We start from the raw sequence: 12714 nt of genomic DNA, 5'->3' as shown, positions 1-12714 counted from the left end.
AAAAATTCAAAGTCACATTAATGACTTTTCCCCACTTCCCAATCTGGTCACACCTGAGCACTGGATTAGAACCCCAAAATACAAGCACCGGCTGGAGCAATGACCACACTATAATCCAAATATCTCAAAATACCAGGGAGTTCATTCAGGCCTTTGTCTATTTTTATGCATATATTCAAAATTAATTCATAGGGCTAGCCAGACACTCCTAACAAAACCAGACCTCTAACGTTCAGGACTCCAGTCTTCCTCTCAAATATAGTTATAAATTATATATATATAAATATAAAAGAGTTACATACAGTCTCCCATTCTTCTACAGCCACTATTCCAGCTGTTGCCAAGTTTAATTCTAAATTCATACATAAAAGCTAACAGCATCCACCAGAGTTCACGAAAGAGAAAATTGGAATCAACAGTGACAAGAGGAAAATGAAAAATATTCATGAGATCAACCTTTTCATCCCAGGGAAAGCAGCTTTCCTTTTAGCTGCAGAAGCCCAGTGCTCTCCCATCAACTCTTTGTAAATTTTGGGAATTGAGAATATATTATTTATGTGCTATGGCACAGCCATCACTGAAGCCACACTGTGACATATTCCTTTACCAAAGACGTTGCAAGCATCAGAACCACCAAAATGAAAAGTGCATTTGCGAGAGACACAGAGACACACTTTCCCTGAAAACCTTCTTTTACATCAACCGCAGGATGAAATGAGAACACCACAAAATGCCCAACATGGCTCTGCATTACCTGCAATGCCTTTTATCAGGCTGGTTTTCAATAAGCCACCTAATTCTTTGTTGGAACCTCCACAGGATGCCCAGCACTCTATTTAAGAATTACTGCCTGAAAACCCTCAACATTTTCTAGATACCAAGAAGTTGCTGAGATGCCTATAGGCATGGTGAGATGTTCCTGTCCTCAAAGAGGCCGACCACTCACACAGGGGCTGAGAAAACACTGGTTACAAAAGCTGAAGTCTGGCTCAGTAGCCAATTTGTGTCCCACTGTAGATGCTGTTGTGTTGTGCTATGTGGTAAAACAAGCTCTGCTAACAGCTGAAGTCTTTGAGAAGAGGTTTGGTTTATTTTCTCTGCTGAGAGTGCAAGCCAACCAAAGCATGACTGTACTTCGGTAACAGCAAGGTTACAGAGGTACTCTCAGAAACCATATCTGTCCACAGGGAGATGAGACACTACCAGCCCTTCCCTCTAAGGAACTCCTCAGGTAGGCTGCACAGATGTTTCCTGATTTTTTTCCTAAGTCCACTTTATTAGCTCAATATCCAGGTAGATATTGTCTCTTGGGCATTTTTCTGCTGCTCAAACTTGCTCTCATCATGACTACTCCATGATGAACCTCTCCCTGCTTCCCAAGCTCACCCTCCATGACCTCGCTTCTCCTCCTGCTCATGTCTCTCCAGATGTCATGACTGCCCAGAGGAGCGACAGGGATGACTCTGCAGAGCAGAAGAATCATAGAATCATAGAACAGTTAGAATCAAAAAACAGTTAAAAACTAAAGACAAACCCATCTGTGGGTGTGAAGAACATAAGCTGCGCTTCTGTCTGGGCCACCGTGAAGTCCATGAGCGAGACCTTCCATGGGATACATATGGTGTGACCTAGAAACGCCTCTGCAGTGGGTTTGGGTGAGTCTAAGAGCCCTCACTTCCCCAGCAGGCATCTGCCAATGAACTAAGGGGTCACAAGCAGCAAGAACAGCTTCACAGAGGTAGGTTGAATGTCCATCTGTTGCAGAAGTGCAGGGTCTAGCCATGGGCCTCAGCCTCCTTTTGCATAGGTATTGGTGATGCCAGCACTGGTGCGCTCCCCAGCAATGGGCAGGCAAATGCTTGTCAAAGGAGCCAAGTGAGTATTTAAGTTAAGGTTAAATTAATTCCTATCTCTCCCTGTGAAGCACAAAGCAATAGCAGAGGGGAGAGGAAAAAAAAAAACCCTCTGTTGTGGGTGAGCTCATTTCATGAAAACTCTTAATGTTGCTGTTGCTGTGGCAACTTTCAAATTGTAGGAGGGAGAATTGGCCAATTTTCCTTACATAAAAGCATCATGAGAATATTACAGCAGTGGGCTGTTCTGTATGACTCCTAAGTATCATCAAAAGCAATAGTTAAACCTTCTAGGTTTTAACAAAGGAGTTCTGAAGTTCACTTTGCTGTGGAGTACATCATGGAGGACTCTGGCCAGCCCAGGGAGGAGGACAAGGTCCCTCCCTGCTGCAGCTGAGAGCTGGGAGATGGTCTGAAAGAAGGAAGATGCAGCACTGGTAAGGACTTCTCTTCTGGATTTTGGTAACATGTTTTAGCTCCAGTGTTTGGGGTTGGATGGGCAACCCAATGACAAGTATTCGAGTCAACCCTTTTAAAATTGCTTGTAGGTGCTCTGTAGATGTAAAAACTCGTGCTTGGACAAAGGAGAATCCTCCATCCAGAAGTTTCTGCTTCTCCACAATCATAGAATGGTTTGGGTTGGAAAGGACCTTAAGATCATGCAGTTCCAACCCCCCTGCCATGGGCAGGAACACCTCACACAAGACCATGTTGCCCAAGACTCTGTCCAGCCTGGCCTTGAACACTGCCAGGGATGGAGCATTCACCACTTCTTTGGGCAACCTATTCCAGTGCCTCACCGCCCTCACAGTAAAGAACTTCCTTATAGCTAACCTGAACTTCCCCTGTTTAAGTTTGAACCCATTATCCCTTGACCTATCACTACAGTCCCTAATGAAGAGTCCTTCTCCTGCACTCCTGCAGGCCACCTTCCCATGCTGGAAGGCTGCTATGAGGTCTCCACGCAGCCTTCTCTTCTCCAGGCTTTTCCCCACCTTTCTCAGCCTGTCTTCATATGGGAGGTGCTTGAGCTCTCTCATCATCCTGATGGCCTCCTCCGGACTCACTCCAATAGCTCCAGGTCCTTCTTATGTCAGGGCCCCAGAGCTGGATGCAGGACTGCAGGGGGGCCTCACCAAAGAGGAATCAGGGGCAGGATCACATCCCTCGACCTGCTGGTCATGCTCCTTTTGATGTAGCCCAGGATATGGTTGGCTTTCTGGGCTGCGAGTGCACGCTGAAGCCGGCTCATGTTCATTTTCTCATCGACCAGCACTCCCAAGTCCTTCTCTGCAGGACTGCTCTGAATCTCTTCTCTGCCGAACCTATAGGTGTGCCTGGGATTGCTCTGACCCAGGTGTAGGACCTTGCACTTCATTTTGTTGAGCTTCATGAGACTGGCATTGGTCCACCTCTCAAGAGTGCCAAGGTCCCCCTGGATGACATTCCTTCCCTCCAGTGTATCAATCTGTTCATTTCTTGTCCTATATATTTTGAAAGACCCCTGGTGTCAGCTGTAGAAGGCTTTCTTGTGGTGCTGAGGGGTTAGGAAACAAACCACAAGAGATCTGCTTTCCAAAGGCAGACCAGATGAAGTAAAGCTAGGTGTGTGCTCATTCAGTGGAGAGCAGTTCCCTCAAGAAGAGGTGTCCAAGCCCACCTTGCTACCCACGGCTCTGTCATGGGAACTCAATGATCCATGGGTTCACCCCAAACTCACCTCCTGGGCAAGGACCAGCCCTGAGACCAGCCACTAGACAGCATCAAAGGCTGCAAGAGCTCTGATTCAAATGACTCAGCCAGAAAGGGGAAGCATTTCACATGATTACAGAGTATCTGGTAGGAATAAGACAGCTAGAAGTGCTATCAAAATGTCTTCTGCAATTCAATGGCACAGCTAAGCTATGAACCACTTTGTAAGAAGGTGTGGGAACACTACAGAAGGGAGATGCTGCAACCAAGAACTGAACAGAATAAACAGAAATCCTCGAACAAACACTTAACATCTCTCTACTGGAACACTGTAGCCTTTGCACTTATTGTCTAGAATATCATGTATGAGCTGTAAGTGCTAGAAAATACACTTGGGCTCTGTTCAGTGCATTAATATTCTGTGATGATGACCGAAACAGCATCCCAGGCAGCAGAGACATGGAGTCAGCACCATACGTTCATCCTTACCAACAGAATGTATCACCATGAAAAGAGATGCCCAGGATTCACAGGGAGCCTAGAAAAGCTCATGGAAGATTACAACTGCCTCTCTCCAGGACTTCATAGCCTACATCAGATGGCAAAGTAGCTGGGATGGGAAGGCTCAGTCAAAAGCTAAAGGTGCCTTTCGCAGCAAGCTGAACTTTGAAGCAGCCACAGAAGTGAAGATATTTCAGACAGAAATATTTTCTGTTTTGTGATTGCATCATGGAGCATGAGGGTCTCCACTGGAGTCTCTGAATACTACAAAAACATGGATTTCTTAGGAATCTGGCGTGAAGAGGCAGAAGGCTTGGGATGACCTGCAGACCTTGCAGAAGTATCTGCCCCAAATTTACCCTGAGAAAGTATCCTGATGCTCTGAGTGCTCCCAATTTGCAAAATCAATACATTAACTTTGATAACAAGCCTCTAATCATTTGCCACCTAACAACAAGCAGAGCAGATGGGGAGCCGCATTTCCATCATGCTCCATCTTCCACCGCAGCCACTGCTAAAAGCAAAGTGAAGTTCTGGTGGGAAGTGTGAACGTTTCCGAGTGGCTGAAACCTGGCTCCATCTGCTCGAGCAGACGGGACGGAGCGACGCAGTGGGAATGACAAAGTAGCCATGGCAGGGGATGGATTGGGAGTGGTGCACATACCTCTGGGCTGTGTCGCAGGGCGAGCCTTTCCTCTTCCGAGAGTCAGGGTTGGCAGGGTCCGTTGAACTGTCCCCAAGGCCACTCATGTTGGTTAACCTACCTTGCACCTAGAAAAGGAGAGAGACAGGTTAAAGCTTTTCGCAGCTGCAGGAGGAGCGGTTCCTACACGGCGGAGCCAGAAAACATGGACCAAGTGACCTCTGAAGAGGTAACTAACCCAATGCAAGCCTTTCTGACTGAATCAACACCTTGTTTGTGAAGGAAATGGTGCAAAGGGAAGACAACATGCGATCTTGTTACCCTCCTTTTGGTGTCCCCTGGTGACCATTTGGCCAAGACCTCACCATCAGCACCACCATCCTTACACCACAGACTGAGCTCTTCCACGTATCCCTACAGATTTTAACTTCCTGGCCTTTCACCATTTTAATAGCTACCTAAACACAGCCTGTTTCAATGCTTTGTTTATGTGTGTTTGCTTTTGGTTAATCCCCTTCTCCTGCAAGCCTGCTCCTTCAGCCCATCTTCGGCTCCTCTGCCATCTCTCCCCAATTCCTCTGACTCAGGGCTGGCAGAGGATGCTCCACCCCTTGCATTGTGTCTTCATTCCTGCTCCCCCACCACCTCCTTTCCCCTCAACACATGGCCTGGGCTTTAATTAAAGCTGAAAACTGACTCATCTTTTAATGGGATGTGACACCCTCCCACAAACCCCTTCCCCACCTCTCGCTGAGGCTGCCTCCCACCCATGGTCCTCCCAGCCCCAGCCTTCTCCTGGCAGAGAGCTTCCCACCATAGCCAGTCCTTGGCCGGTCCCAGCAATAGGCACCTCTGGGGTCCCAGCTCTCTCCAACACATGGACATTTCACTATTATTTCTTGAGTGTAATTTTAACAGATGTTGGGTGAACCAGTCTATGTTATGGCAAATGAGAGGTCTGAGCAACCAAAGGAGGTCCAGAAGTCATGAGGATTGTTAACACTGCTAATGCTCCTTAATAATGAATTTTATTTTTTATATTTAACTGAATAAAATGCTAAGTAAACCCAACCAGCACGGGCAAGAAAGCCAATGAAGGCTTCTTTCTGGAAACTTCATCTTGAAGTACGTTAAAAGGTTTTAGCCATAAACCATGATACTCTTAGACCTGAGAACTTGGGCAGTCCACTCCAACAACCTAAATGGCACTACATACATCTACAGGGCATAGTCATAACCTCATACAACATGTTAAAACAAGGGACAGAGCTTCACCAGAAAATAACCCAGCTGTGCATGTCACTTCCCTTGCTTTGCAAGAGCCATTCAGTGATTTTTTCCAGTAACCACAACAGTTCAACACTGGATAATGCCACCCTCCAAACTCTTCCTTTAATTCTTAGAACTGTTTATGATTGCAAGAAGACAGAACTCATGAGAAATAAAGTAACAGGACCCTGGGCAAGAACTTAGCAGTTTAGAGGATAGAAGGACCAAGTCCTTCAGATTAATTCTCTTAATTTCTTCTATTACTTTCTAAAAATTGGTATATTAACAAGCATTAAAATGCTGACAGATTGTGATAACATGAACCCTAGAAGACATGTCCACAGTTCCCACAGACAGATCCCCACACTCCCATGTTTTATTCAGCCTGCCTGAAAGCATGGTGGGATGCCATCAGTGGTCCAGCATCTCCCACCCACTTACCAGCCCAGCACAAGGCAGCCACTTATCAAAAGCCATCGGCACTGGATAATTTTTGTGCTCAGACAGGTGACGATTAAATCCTCACCAGCTTTTGAAAGTCCTCTGAATCTCAAACAACATCTACAGAGAGGCTTCATCTAATCTCAGTGCAGAGGAATGGACACAGCTGTGAGCATCACCTCCACTCCCTGGTTGCTCGAAGACCCCAGTGCTTGTATTAAAACCCAGAAACCCAACTGTATGCTGGGGTGCATCACCAGCAGTGTGAACAGCACACTGAGGGAGAGGATTCTCCCCCTCTGCTCTGCTCTCATGAGACCCCCCCCTGCAGTCCTGCATTCAACTCTGAGGTCCCCAACACAAGAAGGACGTGGAAGGACTGAGGTCCCCAACACAACAAGGACTGGTTGGAATGAGTCCAGAGGAGGCCACAAAGATGCTCCGAGGGCTGGAGCAACTCCGCGATGGAGACAGGCTGAGAGAGCTGGGCTTGTTCAGCCTGGAGAAGAGAAGGCTCCAGGGAGACCTTAGAGCAGCTTCCAGTGACTAAAGGGGCTGACAAGAAACCTGGAGGAGGAGGGGCTTTTGACAAGGGCCTGTAGGGACAGGACAAGGGGGAATGGCTTTAACCTGACAGAGGGGAGATTGAGATGAGCTCTTAGGCAGAAGTTGTTCCCAGTGAGGGTGCTGAGGCCCTGACAGAGGGTGCCCAGAGAAGCTGTGGCTGCCCCATCCCTGGCAGTGTTCAAGGCCAGGTTGGACAAGGCTTGGAGCAAGTTGGTCTAGTGGAAGGTGTCCCTGCCCATGGCAGGGGTTGGAACTGGATGAGCTTTTAGGTCCCTTCCATCCCAAACCATTCTGTGATTTTATAATTCTATAAAAAACAGTGTTATCAGCTTTATTATCCCATATGACTAGGGGGGTGTTACACATTTTAGCTCACCACCTCCCCAGTGATTCACCTTATGCTCAGCTTTGAAAACCTCTACAGTGAAAAAAGTGATCTGCACTGCACACAGCGCTACAGGGAAAGAGCCTGTCTTTCAGCAGCACACAGGCATTTCTGCTAACACTTCTGTCACCAGTGCTAAGGCCAACAAGGTTCCTGAAATCATTTTAGCAATGTTAGCACAGCTGATTGATGCTGCGGGCATGAGGGCTTGTCCACCAAAGTCAGAAACTCTGAGCAGATGCCAGCAAGCTAACCATGACCAGGGATTCGAGTTCATCCCCCACGTCTTTGGCATGCTTGCACAAGTGGGAATGATGCCAAAGCGAATATAAGGAATGGGAAAAAAAGCAAACTCTTGAAAAAAATTGGGGATTGGAAAATTAAAAACACTGCATCATCTGCTGCGGGTGAGAAGGGCTCGCTGGGGGTTCAGACAAGCTTCCCGGGGTTTAAAACCTTCTTCTTGAAACAAAAACATTGGATTACCAAAACACTGAGTCTCCGTAAGTGGTGTTGCTCTTACAGGTCTTGATCTTTCAACTCAGCAACTGAATTAAAAGAGAAAATGAGCAGGGATACAGCAGGTAAAGTCAACTGTCTCACTGAGATGCTCCACTGCGGGACTGTGGCTTGGCAACAGTGACCATATGCCCTAGAGAGGTGAACTAAGGACAACACTGCAGCCTTAGCTGAAATCCTTGGCTTGAGTTAAGCCCTTGATGTAATACATCCAGTGTTTCTTTTTATTGTAAAAGTAGTTTATTTTATGGCAAAACTTGGCACAGCTGACAAGCCAAAAAATGTCATTTAGTCTAAAAATAAAGCGAATGACTCAGTTCAAAAGCCCTGTTGAGTCAGGGCAAGACCAGAGGTTGATGTCCCCTGTGGAGGGCAATGGTTGGGCTGCTGGTGAAAGGCAGCCCTGCCTGCTGCTGCCCGTGCTCAGGGCCATTTCATCGGAAACCTGCTTTCTAAACACTGGCTTCTTGTAGAAACATTAACATTCTGTTGGCTTAAGAAAGCAAGCAGAGGCAGATAAAGGATGGTGGATGGTAATTATAGAATCATTCAGGTTGGAGACCTTTAAAATCATCTAGTCCAACCATTAACCCAGCACTGCCAAGTCCATCACTAACCCATGTCCCCAGGCACCACGTCTACACATCTTTTAAACCCCTCCAGGGATGGTGACTCCACCACAGCCCTGGGCAGCCTGTTCCAGGGCTTGACAGCCCTTTCAGGAAAGAAATTTTTCCGAATATCCGATCTAAACCTTCCCTGGTGCAGCTTGAGGCCGTTTCCTCCTGTTCTATTGCTTGTTACTTGGGAAAAGAGACCAACTTCCAGCTCGCTACAATCTCCTTTCAGAGAGTGATAAGGTCCTCCCTGAACCTCCTTTTCCCCAGACTGAACAACCCCAGTTTCTTCAGCCATTCCTCATCACATTTCTGCTCCAGACCCTTCACCAGCTTTGTTGCCCTTCTCTGGACCTGCTCCAGCACCTCAATGTCTCTCTTGTAGTGAGGGGCCCAGAACTAAACATAGGATTCAAGGTGCAGAATCACAAGTGCCCAGTACAAGGGAAAAAATCACTGCCCTCATCCTGCTGGCCACACTATTGCTGATACGAACCAAGATGCTGTTGGCCTTACTGGCTACCTGGGCACAAGCTGGCTCATGGTCAGCTGTCTGACGACCAATACCCCCAGATCCCCAGGTATGGAGCTTCTCAAAGGTGGTTCTCCATATCCACATCATTGTGCTCACCTGGTTCTTACTTCAGAACACTAGTCCCTGGCCCCTGCTGTTACTACCATCCTGGTGCACCACTGCATCTGCTCACCAGAGACTAATAAGTCCCAAAGAGATTAATCAGAAGGAAAAAATAAAGGAGAGGGGGAATGGATAAGAAGCTGAAGTGACCTGCCCATGGCCAGGCAGATGAAACTACCTCTGATTTCCAGCTCTATACTCTCTCCCTTACCATTAGTCCTGCAACATGCCATACTGGAGTGTCTGCCTGAAGAAGACGCTGCTTTTTGGGATGCTAATGAACATCCTAGCAGAGACCACAGCCTCGACATGGAGGATGAAGTGCCACTCATATCAGTATTCTAACACAATGAATATGATCATGATATGAATGCAATTTCCACATTAATAAAAAATAACAAAAACCAGAAAAAGGATATGAATTGTTGTAGCTTAATGCTTCTGCTCTCCAAATAATGCCAGCAGATTTCCAATAGCTTCCCAAAGACAGCCATCACTACCTCTAGCAGATACAAATAGACCGGGTGATTCAAACTGACAGTGTGGAAGATGGAGCTGGCCACCAAACACTTACTTCTAACAGAACTGCCCATTTCTAAAATGTATTTCCCACATTTTGGAGGAATTTGACCCAAAAAAACACTTACAAAATAACATCTACCGGAGAGAAACACAATTAGTTGGCTGTTTTTAAGGAAACAACAATGTTGGAAAAGTCCCTCATATTACAGCTATTTATCATCAAAATATAACCCATCTGTGCTCAGGCAGTCCCAATTAGAGGTAATTAAGAGCATACTTGGAGTGTCGCAAGGACACGTCTATATTGTTCTCCTCACAAGTGCATCATCAGCTGCTCCTCTCATCACCAGGGTCAGAATTCTTTTTAAACTTCCACAGACTACAGAAGAAACACTGAAGCTGTGATGTGGATAGAGAAGAGGCAACGGGTGACGAAGAGTGAGTCACTTGTTAACCTACTGGTTGCGGTGTTAATTTCGGGGTGGGTTTATTTAAAAAGACATGCTTTTTCTGACTGTATCCCCAACAAAAAAAAAAAAGGAGGGAGATGTAAAGTCCTGGTCAAAGGTTGGGGTTTTTTGCAGCTGAAGTTGCCAAAACCACATTGCATGTTTTGTGCCACACTCATTGGGTGTAGAGGGGATATCCATAAGCCATTGCTCCAGCCTGCAGAGATGTCTGCCTTCCTCTTTTCTTGGTACCTTACCCCAATTCCCCTGCTTTGTTTTCTTCTGCCTTTCACCTAACCTGAGAGACCTCTGTCTTAGAATCATAATGCAAAGTAGTAACCACTATATGATCACAGCTAATGGATCAACAGTCATTTCTGCCTGAGCCTTGTGCTGTCAGACGGACCCTCTGGGACGTCCAACCCAACAAGTGATGCACAGCCCAGGAAGCATTACTTGTCTTGGCCTGAACATTCCCTTTTGACATTAAGCCATGCTTCCATTGTTATGGTAATAACAATGATCCTTGAGTCAAAGCTGGAGAGGACACACTCAAGGTCACCAGGAGGGCTTGCAGCAACCCTGTCTTGAGCCCACATCTCTGCAGTCATCACAGCTTTAAGAGGAGGAGCTGATGAATAAGGATTTACTTGGGGGGGGGGGGGGGGGAGTAGATGTCCCCATGTCCATCCAGCCTGGAGGGAAGGCGTTTGATTTCCTTCTTAGGAGATGAGTGGGACATGCAGAAATCTTAATTATCACTGGCTCTGTGGAGGCAGCAGGCTAATAAAAGCTGTCAGCTCGGGGATGCGGTGGAGCGAAAGCCTGCCGTCTCAATTCTCTGCATCTGCACCCACCTACCGGTCCTGCAGGGCAGGGGACAGGGAGGACGCATGTGATGCCTACACCCTTCAGGACAGGCCTTCCACTGCCACCAGCATGGAGGAGACAGGACCTCGGTAGGTCAGGTGACCCCCGGAAAGTCATTCCTATACCTCACTTTTGCTGTGTTGCAAGGGAGATAAGTTAAAACATTGCTGATGCAATGCGGGTTAAAAACCACTGATCAAGAACTCAACTGATCTGCAAGAGATTAACGTTATGAAAGATTTAACATTTTGACAGCTAAAAATGTTTCTGAAGATGAATTTCACATCTCTGCCTCATTAATCCCACCCCTCAGGGGGCTGCAGTAGGGGGATGGGGGACTCATCCCAGGTTGCAGGGATAAGCAGAGGCACAAACCACAGGCTTGCAGATCCAGACCCTCTCATGGCAGGGAAAGCAGCTGCAGCTTGGGGAGCACAACACCAGTGCTCCTGGCAAAGGGATATGCTCAGGCTGTGGATTTTGTGGATGTGATAGAGGGACCAAGTCAAAGTTTAATTTCATTTCTTCCAAGCTGTTTACTGGGTCAGACTCCAACAACACAGTTTCCTCTTTTATACGCAAGGATGGAAAACTGACTATCGAACAAGCAGCTCTCTGGGTGCTGGCAAACCAAGGGAATTAATTGGCTTATTACTTACAAACCACTCTGAACCTTCTTGAAAGGGCACCCTGGAAGTGCCAAGCTCCACCATGCAGCTAGCACCCAGCTATGGAACACCCAGCAGTGGTCCATGACCTGGCACTAAACCTCCCAGGGGCTCTTTCCTCTTCAGGACCAAACAAGGAGATAGTGACAGAGCTGGTCTATTCCCATCTTGTGCGGGCTGGTGTGTCTGTGGGAAGTAAGAGCAGCCCTTGGCTTCACAACCACCCATGGTGTTTGCTCATGGTGGGTCAGCCAGCACCAAAAATCAGCTCTTTCACCTAGAGGTCCTATAGATTCATGTCCTCTGCAGAGCAGCCATGGGAAGGAGTGAATTCATACTGATGTGTCATGGCAGAGAAAGAGGATGCTAATCCCACCATCCAGGGCCCCATTATTCCTGTAAATTTAACTCTGAGCACCAGAGACTGCTCCATACTGCACAACAGAGAAGATAAGCTTTGCTCTCCAAATCTGGGCTTCTCCATCACCTTGTGCCCACAAGGAATCAGTTGCTTTGGAAAGGTAACATAGGTTGTACAACACACAAAATCAAACCTATTCAGCTAAGGGAATTTTGCACGTGATAATAAAAAGACATGCATCCAAGTGAATTCCTTAAGGATGAAAGCACTGGAAGTGTGTGCTCTCTACAAGATCCCTAAGATCCCTAAGTGTGTGCTCTCTACAAGATCCCTAAGATCCCTAAGTGTGTGCTCTCTACAAGATCCCTAAGATCCCTAAGTGTGTGCTCTCTATATGATCCCTCTCTACATGATCCCAAAAAAGAAGGGAAAGGGGTACCTAAATCAATGTCCTGTGGACTATGTATCCTCCTTAGTGAGGCGATGGTCCAAAGAGAAGGTGTGAATTTTAGTACAACCATCATCTCTATCATGCTTGCAACTCTCAGACCCACAGCAGTCATTACCCTTTAGCCCAGGGATAATTCCAGCAGCCAATTTGTTTTACAAATGAATGGGAAAATACGGGAAAGGGTTTTGCCTTAGCACGATGAAAATGAATAATCCAGCTGTGGGAAATCAATATTTGATGCCTAAGGAGACCTCTGAAAATCCACCACA

General features: G+C 46.8%; 1 protein-coding gene across 5 annotated transcripts in view; it reads right to left on the bottom strand.

Annotated features, from left to right (window-relative positions):
* The window catches only part of NCOA1 (nuclear receptor coactivator 1), a 186413-nt gene that overhangs the window by 60100 nt on the left and 113599 nt on the right, over positions 1-12714 (bottom strand). For all 5 annotated transcript variants that reach the window (XM_065681924.1, XM_065681926.1, XM_065681928.1 and 2 more), the window contains one exon: positions 4711-4817. In XM_065681924.1, coding sequence (XP_065537996.1) covers positions 4711-4796 — 86 coding nt within the window. In that variant the 5' untranslated portion in view covers positions 4797-4817. The remainder of the gene's footprint in view (positions 1-4710; positions 4818-12714) is intronic.

The sequence above is a fragment of the Lathamus discolor genome, chromosome 5 (genome assembly GCF_037157495.1).
Source record: "Lathamus discolor isolate bLatDis1 chromosome 5, bLatDis1.hap1, whole genome shotgun sequence".
Taxonomy (NCBI): domain Eukaryota; kingdom Metazoa; phylum Chordata; class Aves; order Psittaciformes; family Psittacidae; genus Lathamus; species Lathamus discolor.
Note: the sequence above shows the minus strand (reverse complement) of the source record. Positions and strands in the feature narration are given on the sequence as shown.